Consider the following 16,150-nt stretch of genomic DNA (forward strand, 5'->3'; position numbering starts at 1 on the left):
GTGTACATAAGGCAATTGTAACATTGTCTCAAGATTCCCAGATTTATCAGCTGGACTGGAGAGTACACCTGAAACTGCCCTTTGGACATGCCTGAATATTTTAACGACTGATTTATTGATTGTCCAGAAGGGACAAATAGGGAGACTTGTACGTCTAAGATAGTATAAGGGGGTGTAGTGCTATAGTTTATTAGTGCTTACTTGAGAAGTTTGAGCAAGTGCTAGGCTGTAAAAGGAAGGCTGAGTGCTTGCTTTGAGAGTTTGACTAGTTCTAAGGGAAAAATTGAAGAGCAGACTTTGTGGAGCCGGGAATAGTTTAAACCTGCTTAAACAGCGCTGCGCGATGTTAAGTGGTGCATATAGTAGCACTTCACAGTGATCTTCAATAAGGAGCTGTACTAAATTTGTAAATGTCTGCCCTCAATATCAAAATGGAAGAAGCAAATCATTATGCATATATTACAAATACTACTCGTAAACACTTTTCCTCTCCAATACCAGCTACCCTTCTAACCCATATACGTCTGTATTTTCCCCCATCCCAATCTCACCAAACATCTCTGTGTACCTCTGCCTCATGTTCCACTGCATACTAATGTTCTTTATAAAACTAACATGCTAACATCAAAAACTACTATCACTTCTACAAACTGTATCCTACTTATTTTACTCCTGAAAACTCCACTTTTACAATAGTTAAATGACATAACATCCTAACATATTTCTAACATATCTCTAAACTGATCACTAATCACTAATAACTGCATATATTCAGTTTAAGGGCATACTATGTCTGACAATTCAACTGTAGATACCAATCTGTACATACAATTTTAATGTACTTACATATTTGATTCACAATGAAAAATGCCACAATGTTTTAATATAAATATGTAAAGTGAATATCTTCTGTATTTTGTAACTATAAAAACTGTACAGCTTTTTGCTCTGTGTAAAGTGAAAGACTCCTATTATGTTATGCATGTATTTCTGCAATGTTCTTTCTACTTATATCTGTAATAATTGTGGGTCTTTTCTCCCCGGGCCTCCACTAAAAATGGTGTCAATCCCAGTTGGACTTTCCTGGTAAACAAAGATAAATAAATAAAATATTTTTCTACTGTGATGATTAAGGGAAAAAAGGCAACAGAATTATCTGCTTTTTCAGACAAAATACCTTTGCTATACCATCATGGGAAAAGGGAGCACCAATAAAAATTCTTTTTTCACTGACTACAAAATTTTCTTTCATCTGTTTATTTACTCCTAGAAGGAGTCATTAAGATTGAAACCTAACAGGCAGACTTGTAAAATGGCATTTTTTTAAATAATAAAACTGACGGGAGCAAAGCAATTAATTATGCATTTCAGTGTGAAACAAATAAAATATCTGAGGTAATGTGGCAGTTATAGCAAAAAAGAAATGTAGTGGTGTAGGCTAACCTGTCCTTCAATAAAATGAACATACACAGCAAAAAGCAAAGAAGGCACCAGAACACAGCACTTAAAATCCAAGATTTATTCCAAACAGATAGGTGAGCGCTTTCGTAGCTAAAGCCGCTTCATCAGACAAGTAAAGTGCATCATTACCAACATTTTAAAATAAAAATATCTAATCACAAGCCACTATTAATTAAAAGCAGCAACACTTAAAGGCATACAAAAAAATCATTTTCAAATGCACTCCTTAAAACCTCATAGAGTACCCATATAATTACAACAAAAGTGCATTATCTTGTCAATGGTCTTTTAGCCAAAATGGATCTGATAGAAAGTTTGTCATTCAGACCCTTCCCCATGTTTGCCCGCATTCTAATTATCCATTCAACTTCTTTAGTTTCAGCTGTGTTTCTAGTGGGACCCCCTCTATTACCTAGCTTAACTACCTCTATAACTACAAACTTAAAAGTATGTAAACTACCTGATGTCATAATATGTTTGGCTAGAGCATTGGTCTCTGCTCTTCTAGAAATATCATAGGAATGTTCTCTCATCCTATCTCATAGTCTTCGTGTGGTCATTCCCTGACTACAACATTTTCTTTCATCTGTTTATTTACTCCTAGAAGGAGTTATTCAGATTGAAACCTGACAGGCAGAATTGTAAAATTGCATTTTTTTAAATAATAAAACTGACGGGAGCAAAGCAATTAATTATGCATTTCAGTGTGAAAGAAATAAAATATTTGAGGTAATGTGTCAGTTATATTCTGCACCACACTACATTGTACTTATTTTTATATATTCTAAGTATCAAACAGTGTATTACATCATTTACTAGCACTGTGTTTGATTTCTATTTGATTCCAGCTAGTCAGATAAATGAACAAGCCATTTCATCCTTAAGGATATTCAGTCAAGTGTTTAGCAATGTTATTACATTAAAACACATTTACAGCTGTAACTACACGTACAGGCAAATTAACTGGACAATCTGTGCATTTGAACTTTTTCACAACTTTCTAAAGCATAGGTTATCTTTGTAGAATTACCTTTCTCATTTGTTCAATACCATTGATAACACATAAATTACATCGACTTGTTTTGTTATACTTGTACATTGTCTTTGAGTAATGAATTAACTAATGAAATGAATGAAGTGAATGTCTCACATGCTAAATATAGATTTTATTACCTTTTTGTCAAAAGCCACATGGGCTGGTATGAAGTCTACTGGTGGAGAAGGCTTGGCTTGGCCATATGTTAGAGTAGGAAGCTTATTAGCTAGTTCATCCATTTCAGCTTGAGAAATCTGTCCTGCTGACAAAGGCACACGTGGAATAGTATACCCATTTTTGTAGTCCAATGTCTGTGAGAGATGAAATTGAGTTTTCTGCAAGAAATCAAGCATATAACTAATTAGCTTACATTTTTACAAAATACATTTTGAAGAAAAGCTGACAAAAGATATAAATGATGTAGAAAATGACAATATATACAAATTGTAAAAATATTTTTTTGACTTTGAAAAATACTGGCATCTCTACAGCCTTTAAGGGGAAAGAAAAAAGAAAAGACATTTACATACATTACATACACTAACGAGGAAAGTACAGTTGTGTAAGTAATGTACCCTAATGGTAGATATTTGATTGGTCACTGCTGCAGTAGCTATAGCTACATGGGTTATATTCTGCCAAGGATATAACAGCTGTCCAGCTGTCAAAGCTTCAGGGTACCTTCCATGTGCCCGAACTGTCAGGCAGCTTGAAGTGAGCTGATTAAAAGTCAAGTATGGGTGAGAAGCACTTCAATGCTGTCCTGCCAACAGAGAGAAGGAGGATGAGCCCTGAAACGACAAAGCTAGGAAAAACAAAAAATATCTACACCCCCCTGGCATAAAAAGCACACCAAAAAACAAGGGGGCGGATGGAGGGAGGGAGTGGCTACTGTAGCAGTACTATTTGAACATCTACCATTATGGTAAGTTTACTGACACAATTGTACTATATTCATCATATTGATCACTGCTGCAGTAGCCTTAGCTACATGAGTAGATGACCATAGCTTACGACATTTGGGAGGAGGAAGGAGAAGAGTCCAGGAGCACCTGGAGAATGTTCATAACAGAGCCTGATCTGGAACTAGAGAAGGAATCAAGCTTATAGTGCTTTAAAGTATTATGTACAAAGGAACAAGTAGCAGCTTCTAGAAAACAACCCTTTCCAAAAAGACATTAATAAAGCCAAGGCCCTTGTAGAATGGACCTTGACCCTGCCTGGAATAATTTTATTATGGTTAGTGTAGCAAAGTTAATAGCCTTAGGAAATTGTTTGGTTGACAATGGATCCGAAGATCTGAAAGATTTAGTTCTGTCAAGATAGTACATACGTTGTCTGTGGGACATTCAAGGTATGGCATACCCTTTCTCCCTCATTTTTAGGTTCAGGAAAGAAAACAGTTTGGTTTAAAGTAAACTCAGATACCATGTTAGGCATAACAGAAGGATTAGTTCTCAAAGAAACCGTCCCTATGGAAAATGGTAGTGACAGGCTGCTTTGGAGCAGGGAGGGAGAGGGGGAGACCTGGATTTAAGGTTACCTATTGTCTCCACCAAATGATTTCTCTTCACTGGGACTTGGATTTGAAAAGATAAAGGGTATTAGTAGTGGGACCAAATGATTTCAGATATCACTGTATCTCTCTCATGTGGAGTCTTGGGGGTGGGGTATTATGAGAATTACAAATGCCATGAGACCCAAAATCCTGAAGTATTCTCTCACAGTGACTGAAGTCTGAGTGGCAAACTTTCAGAATAGATCTAGATATAAATATATTTTTCTGTGGAAGAAAAGTTCTTTGAACTGAGGTGTCTAGTTGACATCCCAGGAACATAATCCTATGTGAAGGAGTCAAGAAAGACTTTTGAATTTTCTCCTGGAATTCTAGCTTGTGTAACAAATATCTTACCCAAGAGAGAGGTTCTTGAGACTTTATACACAAGTAATCTAAATATGGAAAAATGTGAAATCCCTGTAACCTGCAATGAGCTATAACTGGAGAATGACACTTTGTGAACCCCCTTAATGCAGTGGATAGTCCAATGGGTAAGGCAGAGAACTGATATGATCCAGACATACAAAACCTTATGAAACGTCTGAAGTCTGGATAAATAGGGATGTGATGATAGGTATCTTTTAAGAATGGTGTTAAAAGGAAACTTGAAAGAGGAAGAGGAGGTAACAGGTTGTAAAGTGATATCATGTTGAATTTGTGCACTATTACAATCAGGTTTAGGAAAGAAAGATCTAGAACTGGTCTCCAAGCATTTTCTTTCTTTAGTACTAGGGCCATCCTTGGAAAAAAGCCCTTTCCCCATGGGAAGGATGAGCTGGTTCTATCCCTCCTTGGAACAGCATCTGATGAAGAACTGGTGTAAGCAAATGAGTCGGACCTGAAGGATGAGGAATTACCCTCTGGAAAGGAATAATTTCCTCCCACTGCCATGTGTAACCCTGACAAATGATTTTCAGAACTTGTTTGTTTGAAACTATCTGTTGCCAAAAAGAAAAAGTGGAGTTTGAGACTTTCTGGGAGAAAAAAAACGGTCAGGGGTGGGGGTGGGGGGTCAAATTGTTTCTTCAACAGTCATTCTGCTTTTTGCCAAACTTGGATGTAGAGATAGAAAATCCCTTGGAAAATCTGGAAAATGATGCCTGAAAAATATGTCTGGATCAGCTTGCTCCTTTCATCACACATTTTGATCACCCCTGCAGCAGAGGGATCAAACACTAAATCTCCATCCTAAGGTGAATTTAAAATCTGATTTTTAACATTGTCTTGAAGGTTCTGAGAATGCAGACAAGCAAACCTCCTCAAAACAGTACCAGTGGCCAGAGCCCTAGAAAGTATCAAAAGAGTTATATACACACACTGTAAACAATGGAGTAGTGATCTGTGCAATAGAAGAAATTATGTTATTTAAAGCAGATTTTTCCTTACAAGAAGAAACTGCAGATAAAACGTTCCTCATACTTTTACAATTAGTCAGAACAAACGTTAACATATGAGCATGACAATTCAGAATTCTGAAAATCAAAGTTGCAGAAGTACACACTTTTCCACATAACTATCAATAGTTTTTGAGAAAGAGTAGGATTGGAATAGACTAGGTGATTAGTGGCAATGGAATCAACTAGTGCTACTGCTGCAGATCAGATTTGGAAATACTGTTTAAAAACCTAAAAGACTGAGGAACTTTATATGTTCTCTCTGTCTTTTTAGAGACAGCTGGCTGAACTGTCAGAAAAATTCCAGGCAGCAATACACACATCCTCTAAACCAGAGGATGACCAGGGAAACCTTTCATGTTCCCTGTCCCAGGATTGACAAGAGTGGCTCTCCCTTGCCCACTGACTCAACCTCAACAGCTACAAAGCATGTAGCTAATCTCCTGTCCATACTGGCTGTAGGGATCTGGAGTAAAAGATGAGTCTGAGGTACAACAAATGCCACGGCAGAGTCACCTACCTGCGATTGAGGCAAATTGCTAGTCTGCTATGGTTGAAAAGTCTCTGCTTAATTTATTTCTTTTTGTGACTGGAAGAAAGACCAACCATTGGATCATTAGTCTGTTCCATGGTCAAGCTGAAAATGGTACCTGTTTCCCAGGGAAGACATGCAGCAAATGCTGGTTAACACTGCCAGTCTACAAATATTACCTTTTTGAAAGAAAACAACGTAAAAATCACTTTAAAACACCATATCATCCCCACAAAAGTAAACTAAATGCAAAATTTCCACAGAAAAAATGTTTTTAGTTACTTTACACCACTTTTAAAATGAAAGAAAAATGAGCGCTTAGTTTAAAAGTATGTTATAATCCCGTGACAGTCCTTTGAAAGACAACACTCCTAGCTTTAAAATAACTTTCTGAAGAGGAATGTGATAAAACAGCAACAGTATAGGAATATCACAAGCTGACTGTTGATCCTCGAAAGCCTCAGAGGAGTGTATTCTTTGGCAGCAGTAAAGCTCTGAGGGGCTTCTTGCCTTTTAGTCAGCTCATGTCAAGCTGACTGGCAATTAGGGTGCATGGAAGGTGCCCGGAATCTTTGGAAACTGGCCGGCTGTTATATCTTTGACAGAATGTAACCCATATAGCCAAGGGTACTGCAGAAGTGATCAATATGATCAACATCTGTGATCCAGACTCAGAAAATCTTAAGAAACATCTGAAATGTGATTATATGCTTCTTTTTTTATCCAAGGTCAGAGGAAAACTCATATGTGGAATTGAGGGTAACAAGTTGTGAAGTGTTAACATTTTGAGCTTGGGCATGATCACAGACAGGTTGAGAAAGGTATGTTCCAGAACTGATTTCAAGGAATCTTCTTTCTTTGGCACTAGAAACATTCTTGAATACAACCCTTCTCCTAACTGAGGAGGCAAAATTACTCCTGTTGCCCCATGAAACAGCAGATGCTGAATGACGAGGGATCAAGAGGAGTTTGGTCTGGTGGATGGGAGCTATCCCTCAAAAAGGAGGGAGAGACTCCCACTGCAATTTGTAGCCATGACATGTTACTTCTGGAATCCATCTGTCTGAAACTATCTGTTGCCAAGCAGAGAAATGGAGGTTCAGATTGTTTGGAAGGATTAAGAGTTTTTCAGGGTGGGAGGGGAGTCTTGCATATAGTCATTCGGAATTATTAGACTATCCTTTGTTCTGTGGGGTTCCTGCTTTTTTTTGGACCCCCCCCCCTTGTCATTGCTTTTTAAATGTGTGCTTATTAGCAGCTTCTTGGGCCAATTAACTTTGCTTTTTAAAGAAGGCTGCAGGGGTAGCATTAAATCGGTTGGCAAACTTGGAGAAAGTAGGCTGAAAAAATCTAGGAAAGCCTCTAAATTAGTTTACCTCTTTCATCACACTTTTTTAAGGACCTCTCCAACAGATGATCCGAACACTGTCTTTATCTATGGGAAAATTCAAAATGTCATTTTTGACATCTTCTAGAAGGTATTGATAATGAAACTAAACAAACTTCCTAATAGTTGCAGTTGCAGCTACGCTAGAAGTGCTAACAGCAGAATCATAAGCATATCTCAAGCAGTGAGCTGTTAATTAAAACACAGAAGCAATCAAACTATACATAGCAGATTTTTCCACAGAAGAGGAAACAGATGCCATAATATTCATTATATTTAAAAAGGAGGCAAGCATAAACTTTAACATATGAGCTTGAGCACTGAGCATTCTAAAGACTCGTTGCAGAAGAATACACCTTTTTCCCCAAATCTATCAAAATGTTTCCATCCTTGTCAGAAGATGAGGGACTGGTAATAACTGATTATTTAGCAATAGCTGGATTTACTAGAATAGAAATAGCAATAGCTATAGCTGTAGCTGCTGGGCCTGATCTGTTACAAGTGTATAAAAATCTATAAGACTGAGGAACTGTATACAATCTATCTGCTTTCTTGGGGGCAGAAGGCTGGCTGTCAGGTAAATTACAGGCTGTGAGAAAAACATCCTCCAATGCTGAAAGAACAGGAGGAATTAAAGCAGGTTTTGGAAATTCCAGCTGTAATAAACCATAATACTTATTTAGGGACAGTGGCATATCATTATGCTCTCACTGAAACAATTGATTCATTCTGGAAATAGTTTTAAAGAAAGAGAATCCTTCAGAGATACTGGCCTAAGCCACACCCTCCTCAAAATCAAAATCAGACATTTGATGGGACTAAATAAAATCTGTCTCTTCACAATTATTTTGAGGTTCAAAAACTTGAACCTCTACAGTAAAATGAAGGATCTCTTTTCCCTTTACCAGAAACAGCTGAACTAAAGGGCTCAAGAACATGAACCAAACACAGGGCTAACCCCTATGTTTGTATTTCTTTTTGACAGGAGTTTCTGAAAAAGCAGACCCACTTTTGCTCGTAAAAGCCTCCCTACAGATAATAATAGCATTCTGGTTATGCAGAGTGGCATTCCCTGCGTCTTCTTTCAAGACCTACAAGAGTGGCTCTCTCTCTGGCCCACCAAGGGCATTCCAACAGCCACAGAGGATATGTATATCCTCTGGTCCATGGTGAATGAAGGGTCTACACCAGAGGAGGCCAAGGGAAAAAGATGAATGGTCTGAGGAACCAGTAATGGTCATGGTAGAATCCTCTATCTGTTCAGTTTTCTTCTTTTTGTAGCTGGAAGAAGGAAGAACCAAGAACAAGTAGGTTGTTGCATGGTTAAACTTGAAAAAGATGCCTGGTTCTAGGTGGAAGCCTGGTAGTAGTAAGTCAGTAAAACATGCAAGTAGTAAAAAAGTAACTTTTTCCACATATAAACACAGCATGAAGCACTTTGACACAGTATGAAGCACTTTAACATTTACCCCAACCTCCAAAAATAAAATAGCACAACTTTTACCACATATAAAAAGTAGTTCTAAATATGTTTTAACAACTTCTTATGCAAAAGTTAAAAACTGATGCACCCATTTAAAAGTAATTCAATGTTACTTACTTGACAGTCAATAAAAATACTTTTTTCATAGCTTTAAATTAGTATTTTACAGAATAAGCATAATTTATATCAGAAAAGTAAACTGGAAATCCCCCCCCAAAAGGAACTTATCTGCCCCGCTATAAAACAGCATTAGCCAACAATGAATTCTTGAAATCCTGCAAGAGGAGTACTCTTTGGCAGCAGGAAAGCGCTGTAAGGTTTGGAGCCTACGCCTGACACTTTAGTCAGCTCAGCTTGATCTGACTAATGATTTGGGTTCATGGAAGATGTCCTGAATGCTCTGGAAGCTGGTCTGCTGTTATATCTTTAGCAGGACATAACCCATATAGCTAAAGCTACTGCAGCAGTGGTCTATATGATGAACATCTTACTATAACAGTAGATGCTTTGATTGATCACTCCTGCAGTAGTCTAAAGATATCTGGGTTATATCCTGCTGAGAATATGACCAACTGTTCAGCTTTTCAAAGCTTAAGGGCACTTTTCACATACACTATTAGGCGCTTAAGCAGAGCTTAGCTTAGGCAGGTAGAGAACCAAAAATGTGACCAACTGTCTACCTTTTCAAAGCTTAAGGGCACTTTACGCATACACTGTCAGAAGCTTAAGCAGAGCTTAGCTTAGGCAGTTAGAGAGCTAAAACGTTTCAGAGTTTTCTTGCCAACAAAATGTGCTCCCTCTTCCAGCTTCTTAGAGCTGATAGCTGGCTAACCTTCTTTTAAGACTGGCCAGATGAGTTCTCTTTGGGGAAAACCTTCCACTAAATTATTTTCTGAGTAAAAACTATATTTCTCTGTGAAAATGTATCAATCTTTAGATATGAAATGTTTTTTGGATTGAAGAGTTGTTTTTTTACAGCTGTGAATGCCTTTGAGCAACAGGTGCAGGCCATCCTTTGCAAAGGAAGAAGGGCTGTCATATATCTTGTTCCATGGTGACACATATGTCATCCCCCTAATATTATATCGAACATTTAGCCAGTTGTTGAAGCTAATTCTCTTTTCTTTGTACATGTGTATCATTCTTGGAGAAGGAAGGATTATACTTAGGACCTGAGTCTTGCCTGCATTTGTGACATGCATGGAGAGTTCTGGCATGTCTCCTTCCATATAAACCCTCACTTGTACAACCACCATGTCATTGCCATATTTGTTAGGTGTGGGGGATCCTACAGGCCCCTGAAACATCAGGGATACTGGTACCTGAAAGACAACTCACTTTCACCCAGTCTTTCTCCAGCCTCACAAACTTTATAAGTAAAAAAGAGTGCAGGAAAGACAAACATTGAGCGCAGAATGCAGCACAGGCACAGTATAGGAACATGGACAAGTTAAGGATGCCAGGTGATCTTTAACAGCTATCAGATTTTTATTTATCTCTGTAACTGATACATAACTCATTCTATGGTAGCTGGATACATAGTCAAGTTGTAGTATAGTATAGGGAAGCCCCATGTTGGTGGGTATATTGTAATTTGTGGCAAAGTCTTGCTCAAGCAGTAGGAATATAGTAAGTATGTACAAAAAAGAAGGTCCAATTGGACTACCACACTACAAGAAAATAAAAAAGACATTTATGCCAGTAAATAGAAGCTTTTATTAAACTTCAGTGTGTTCATTTTATCAATATTAAACACTTCTTCAGAATGAAGTAAAACTCTATGACTCCCTTTAAATAACAAAGGATTCAAATCAGGTGGGTTTTCCCTACCCACTGCTGTTGATCATCAAGCCTCTTCAATGATTTGTCTTCATTTACTCCTTGGGTGAGAGATAACAGAACCATCAGGTATGCAGCCATTTCTTTTTCTATGACCCTACTCCCACAATTTGGAGGTGGATATGGGCATCTGAACCACTTTGGGGATGCCCTCCACTCTCCCCATGGTGTGTGCATGCTCCCATACACATAACTCATGCGAGTTGCCATCCCTATCTTGAGACTGTTAAACTCATGTCTCTCAGTCTTGCAGCTGTTGTGAACTTCAAACTGTTAAACTGGCTAAACAAGGCTTCCCTCTTCCTCACCCTCACGATACCTGAACTGCTGGAAGCTGCTTACACCATCATCTCCTGCATGGCTTTTCCAGCAGCCAAACCACTAAGTGATCCCAGCTCATCAGGGTCATAGTCAGAGCTTTTTCCCTCTACGCCAAACAGCCAGGGCTTCGAATCACTTGACATTGACATATCAATAAGATTAAATAATACATTTATAACATAAAATCAGTGCTTCAAAGTTTTAAATTTTAAAATGCATCCAAAATAAAATGCATCATTCAAACCTGGTGGCTTTGTACCTCCAAAGTACAATTGTTAATATCTAGTGAACTTTCTATTTCACCAACTTTTATATGTTTATACATAGTTACAAGACATGTATTCCAGGAGATCATTAAGGAGCATATCCCAGATTCCCACTTGCCCCAAAGCACAATCTGATTAAGTGACTTGCTCAAGGTCACACTCTAGGCAAATGATGGCTGAGGGAATCAAACCCTGTACAAGAAGTAGCTTATTAACAACTCATAGCCTAGGTCTTCTAACTGTCAGATTTAACCCTAAATATGCACTATCAAGTATATAAAAATAAAACACATTTATATATTGCACAAAATTTAGTATGCTAAAATAAAGCAATGTTTTCACTGTGATTTTCAGTGGAAAAACAATGCTCATATATCCAATTATTTAACATCCTTGTGGCACACCCTATTTAAAATGTTTCACATTCTGAGCACTGAAATACATCAACCAGATTGATTACCAAGTGAAAAATCCATGTGAACTACGTCCTTTCTGTTACACAACTACAGAAAGTTTTCCACAGTAAATCTGTACCAGATGCAATGCAAGCAGTTAAAAGTTCTTTGCTTGCCTTTCAAAGTTAGAACATTTTCTTTATTAAAATGTTCTGTTAAATTACTAAGCTCTTTTATTAGTGTACAGTATTTTATATTTACAACATCTGAACACACTCTAAATAACTTCAAATTTTCTACCACAACCCCTTTAATAGTTGATTTAATAATCAACACAGCAACCAATACTGCTCTATTACTAAATTACCATCTGAAGCTACAGTGAATTCTTGTTATAAAATATCTCAGTCTATTGACAATAGTAATCATGAAATTTGTTAGTTACAGTGAATATGGAATCACTCTATTCATTGATCCTACTTGAGACAGGAATAGAAGTACACATTCCACAATTTGTTTAGGAAAATTTCTAGCTAGAAAACCTATTCTTCTAATGTCACATGGCTTTGTTAAAGTCAACATCACTAGTAGGTTCATAGGTTTAGGTTCATAGGCTAGTACTAGGCTACCTGCCCTTTCAGGCCATGTTAAGCCTAGCCAGTTACCCCATGTGAGAATCAAACCCTGCACCTTGTGTCTGTAAGGTAAACACCTTAACCATTAGATGAACTACATATAAAGCTTGCCCCCTTAGTATATAGGTTCATACGTCCATAGGTAAGTACTAGGCTAGAGGCCCTTGCGGTCCATTTAAAGCCTAGACAATGTCCCTTTCTGTGCTCAGATTAACCTACCTCATTTGGTTAGAGATTGACCTTACTAATGCCAAGGTTGATAATTATATATTACTCCTAATGACAATATTGGGAGCATTCCATACATAATATGAGGGGACCCATGTATGGAAAAAAGCATTTAGGAGCTGCCTCTGTCTATTAGTAGTACATGGGGCAGTTCTGGGATAAATTTTCTGTTTCACATCTATAGATTCAAGTTACACTTGAATATGGACATGGATAAACTTAATTTTATGTGGATGGGGAGTCTATTTCAGAGCAGCAGTAATCTCTCTGAGATATACCTGAATCTTTAAACCATTCTGTTGATGTTGCAGAACAGGTTTAGATCCCTAGATCGAGTATATCTGATGCCATTTGACTTTCTGATATGCAGTACATCCATCAGTACTAGGTCAGAGGATGCTTTGTATTCCAAACACAGGTGACCTCTTAGCAGTATGTAGGATACTGAGTATAGCAACAGGGCTTTGAGTTGGTCCATGTAGGACATGTTGTTTAGGCCTTGTATCTTTTTGTAAGTTATCTCTGGGGGTGTTCCAGTTGTTGCATGTGTGGACAAATACACGCCAAAGGGGGAATTATATTCAATAACTGGCCTAATGAGGGCTGAGTAAAGGGGGACAATGACATCCTAAATCTAGACATAATCCCTTTGTTTATAAGCTGTACAACATAGAAAACACTTTCTTACAACAATGGTCACATGTTGGTCAAAAGTTAGGTCATTGTTTTTTGGCATTTAGTTTCAGTCCATGACATTGGCACCAGTTATTTAGTTGGGACAAACCTTCCTGCAGGATGGGCTTTTCCAAGACGGCTATGCTCTGATCAACAGCTAAATTTCAGCTCTCCTAGTGTGAAAAAAAAAACTGATAGATAAGGACCAGTAAAATTCAATTACTGGCTAGTAAGTACATGGTCTGGATGCCAGCAAAGAAGAAACTTAGAGAACCTGAAAGAAAATCATCTAGAAAAGTTAAAGAGAAAAACACTGACTGGGAAGAATTCTGCAGCTTTACTACAAGAGATGGCTTCCGGTAATTTAGAGGAAAAATAAGTCAAATGTGCTCAGAACAGATTAAAATAAATGAAATGTTGAAGGAGTATGTCAACTCAAATAACAAAAGGCTAGAAAAAAATGGAAAAAGCTTTAAACAGATATTCAGATGAACTGATAAAACTGCAAAAATCAGAGGATGAAATGAACAAAAGGCTGTCTGAGTATGAGACTGCTTAAGAAGAGATGTTTCAAAAAATGGTAGCATTAGAGCAAAGAACACACAGAGAAAACAAGAGATTTTCTTCTGTACCAGAGAAAATGGACTGTATTAATTTCATAAAAATGCAAAAAGTAACTGGACTAATATTTCACAGCAGGATTTGTTAAATGAAAGGGCACATCCAAACCCAGCTGTGAGAAGACAGCCAGGTCTGTATTAGTAAAGATGCAATCATACCAGTAGAAAGAGTTGTTCCTGACAGTGTGTGGCAGCAGGGCAAAATATTAAAAACTGAAGACTCAAGAGTGCTTGTGGAAATGATTATTCACTATACACCAAGTAGAAGAGGAGATTTATTCTAGCCGTCACAGAATGTTGAAAGGCAGGTGTGAGATTCAAGTAGCTATATCCAGCTGTCTTTAGAATATTCTTTCCTGGAGGGTCAAAGTCATGTTTTTATGCAGAACAGGCCAAGGAAGAAATACAAACGTTTGTCTAACAAAAAGTGAGCCATCAAACTGAAGGGGACTTCTCGTTTGTCTGATAATAAAGCTCATAGAAAGACTTTGCCAGTGAAACATTTTCCAATACTCCAAAGGAAAATGCTTTAAGAGACAGTAAAATGCACAGGTGTTAACTAGAAGAATCTAGTGTACCTTGGACTTGAATCAGAGTCTGTGTTTGGGAGATGGAGATGAACAGAAAGAAGACCAGCAACACTAAAATTAGTGAATAAATGTGAGACTATAAAGATCAATCACATTTGTGAAGTACAGCTTTACAGGAAAAAGGCACTGAAAAGATTGGATTTTTGTTGACTTTGTTAAACATACAGATAGGTGTATACCCCATTTCATGTCATTATTGTTTGGAAGGACATTAAAAGGAAAAAAAGTGCTTCAGGATGGCCAAATCATTTATGGATTGAATAACTGCTCCTAGCTTGCAGTCATCTGCAAGTATAGTCAGCCACAACCCTTTGGTATTGGCTTTTACTTCAGAACAGTCAACTGGTGACTTGCCTCTTTGAGTAGGTAACTTCTCCTATTTTGATTTACTGCATCCTATTTGTAAGCCAGTTGGCAATCTAGTGGGTGACACAGGGGTTTATTACAAGTTTATTTAGCTGTTCTACAATGCTTGAGTGCCACTGGGGAACTGTGTCAAAAAGTTTGGCCAGGCTGAGGTATGTGGTATGTAACGTTTTGCTCTCATCCATTGTTTTGGTGACATTTTCAAAAAAATCCACCAGGTTAAATAGGACCTGCCCTTGACAAACCAAAATTGAGATGGGTCCAGTGTTTGGAGGTGCCCTATGTCCTGACTGATTAGTTTCCTGATAAGTCTTTTCATGGCTTTGCATATGAAGCTGATCAGACTTATGGATCTGTAATTGCTTGGGTCTGTGGAAGATCCTTCCTTATTCAGGGGAATGACTGTAGCTATTCTCCATTCACTTGGTATAAAACCTGTATGGAGGCTAAGACTGAATAGTGTTGTTAGGAGTGTGGTTAAATCATGCTTCATGCTATTTAAGATGCATCCAGGGATATTGTCAGGACCCATAAATGCAGTATTTTTAGCTTTTGACAGCACTTTTAGGACCTGGTCTTCTGTGATAGCTAGAGTGAGACAGTTTCAGTTATATCATGTGAGACAGATGGAGGGGAGAGAGAAAGGTAAAATTAGAAATAAACTTATTAGAAATAAATTTATCGGTCAGTAGGTTTGCTGCATCTTCACAATCAGCTCAGTACATTGCTACATTTTGCTTTTAAGCTTAGGAACATAACTAAAAAATGCCTTGTAATTGTCTTTGGCTATTTTATCTTGAGACTTGGTGTCAAAGGAAAAAACTTCAAAGACCAATACACGTAAGGTTCAGTTAAGGCACATTTAATAACTTGCTGCAAGGAGACAAAAACATGCAAATACAGGATTTTGCCTAACTACTAACAGGAAGTATGCTATTCTTATACTGTTCTACAAGACATTGCCTTCTATGGCTGACATAATCAAACACAACTTTCAGTATTGTTCTACAGCAGATGTTACTCAGATTTTCTGCTGACATGACTGGCTTTATGAAAAACATTTTGAGAAAAACAACCTGGCCTTGGTTGGCCCTAGCCCGTTACAAGCTTCTATTGTGTAGTTCTAATACATGTGTTACATTTCAAGGTACTTTTCTAACTCAGCCACAAACAAATGCTGATTGCAGTTCATATTGTCAAGCAGTCTTTGTTCCGATTATCTATAGCTTCTGCAGCTGTGTGTTTTCTCACAGCACAAGCGGAACTCCTTGTCCAAGTCTCATAACATTAATACAAGCGATATTGTTCTATTCATTATTTTCCTGACATAAGCAGAAATTATCTGCTTCCCTGCAAATTTCCAA

The 16,150-nt window shown here is 37.7% G+C and overlaps 1 protein-coding gene across 1 annotated transcript in view; it reads right to left on the reverse strand.

The window, feature by feature from the left end:
- EFHC1 (EF-hand domain containing 1) overlaps nt 1–16,150 on the reverse strand; it is an 856,688-nt gene that overhangs the window by 787,846 nt on the left and 52,692 nt on the right. The window contains exon 2 of the mRNA XM_044062385.1: nt 2,635–2,832. Within this exon, the coding sequence (XP_043918320.1) occupies nt 2,635–2,832 (198 nt within the window). The remainder of the gene's footprint in view (nt 1–2,634; nt 2,833–16,150) is intronic.

Source organism: Protopterus annectens, chromosome 2.part1 (assembly GCF_019279795.1).
Source record: "Protopterus annectens isolate FY-2018-M chromosome 2.part1, PAN1.0, whole genome shotgun sequence".
Classification (NCBI taxonomy): Eukaryota; Metazoa; Chordata; order Ceratodontiformes; family Protopteridae; genus Protopterus; species Protopterus annectens.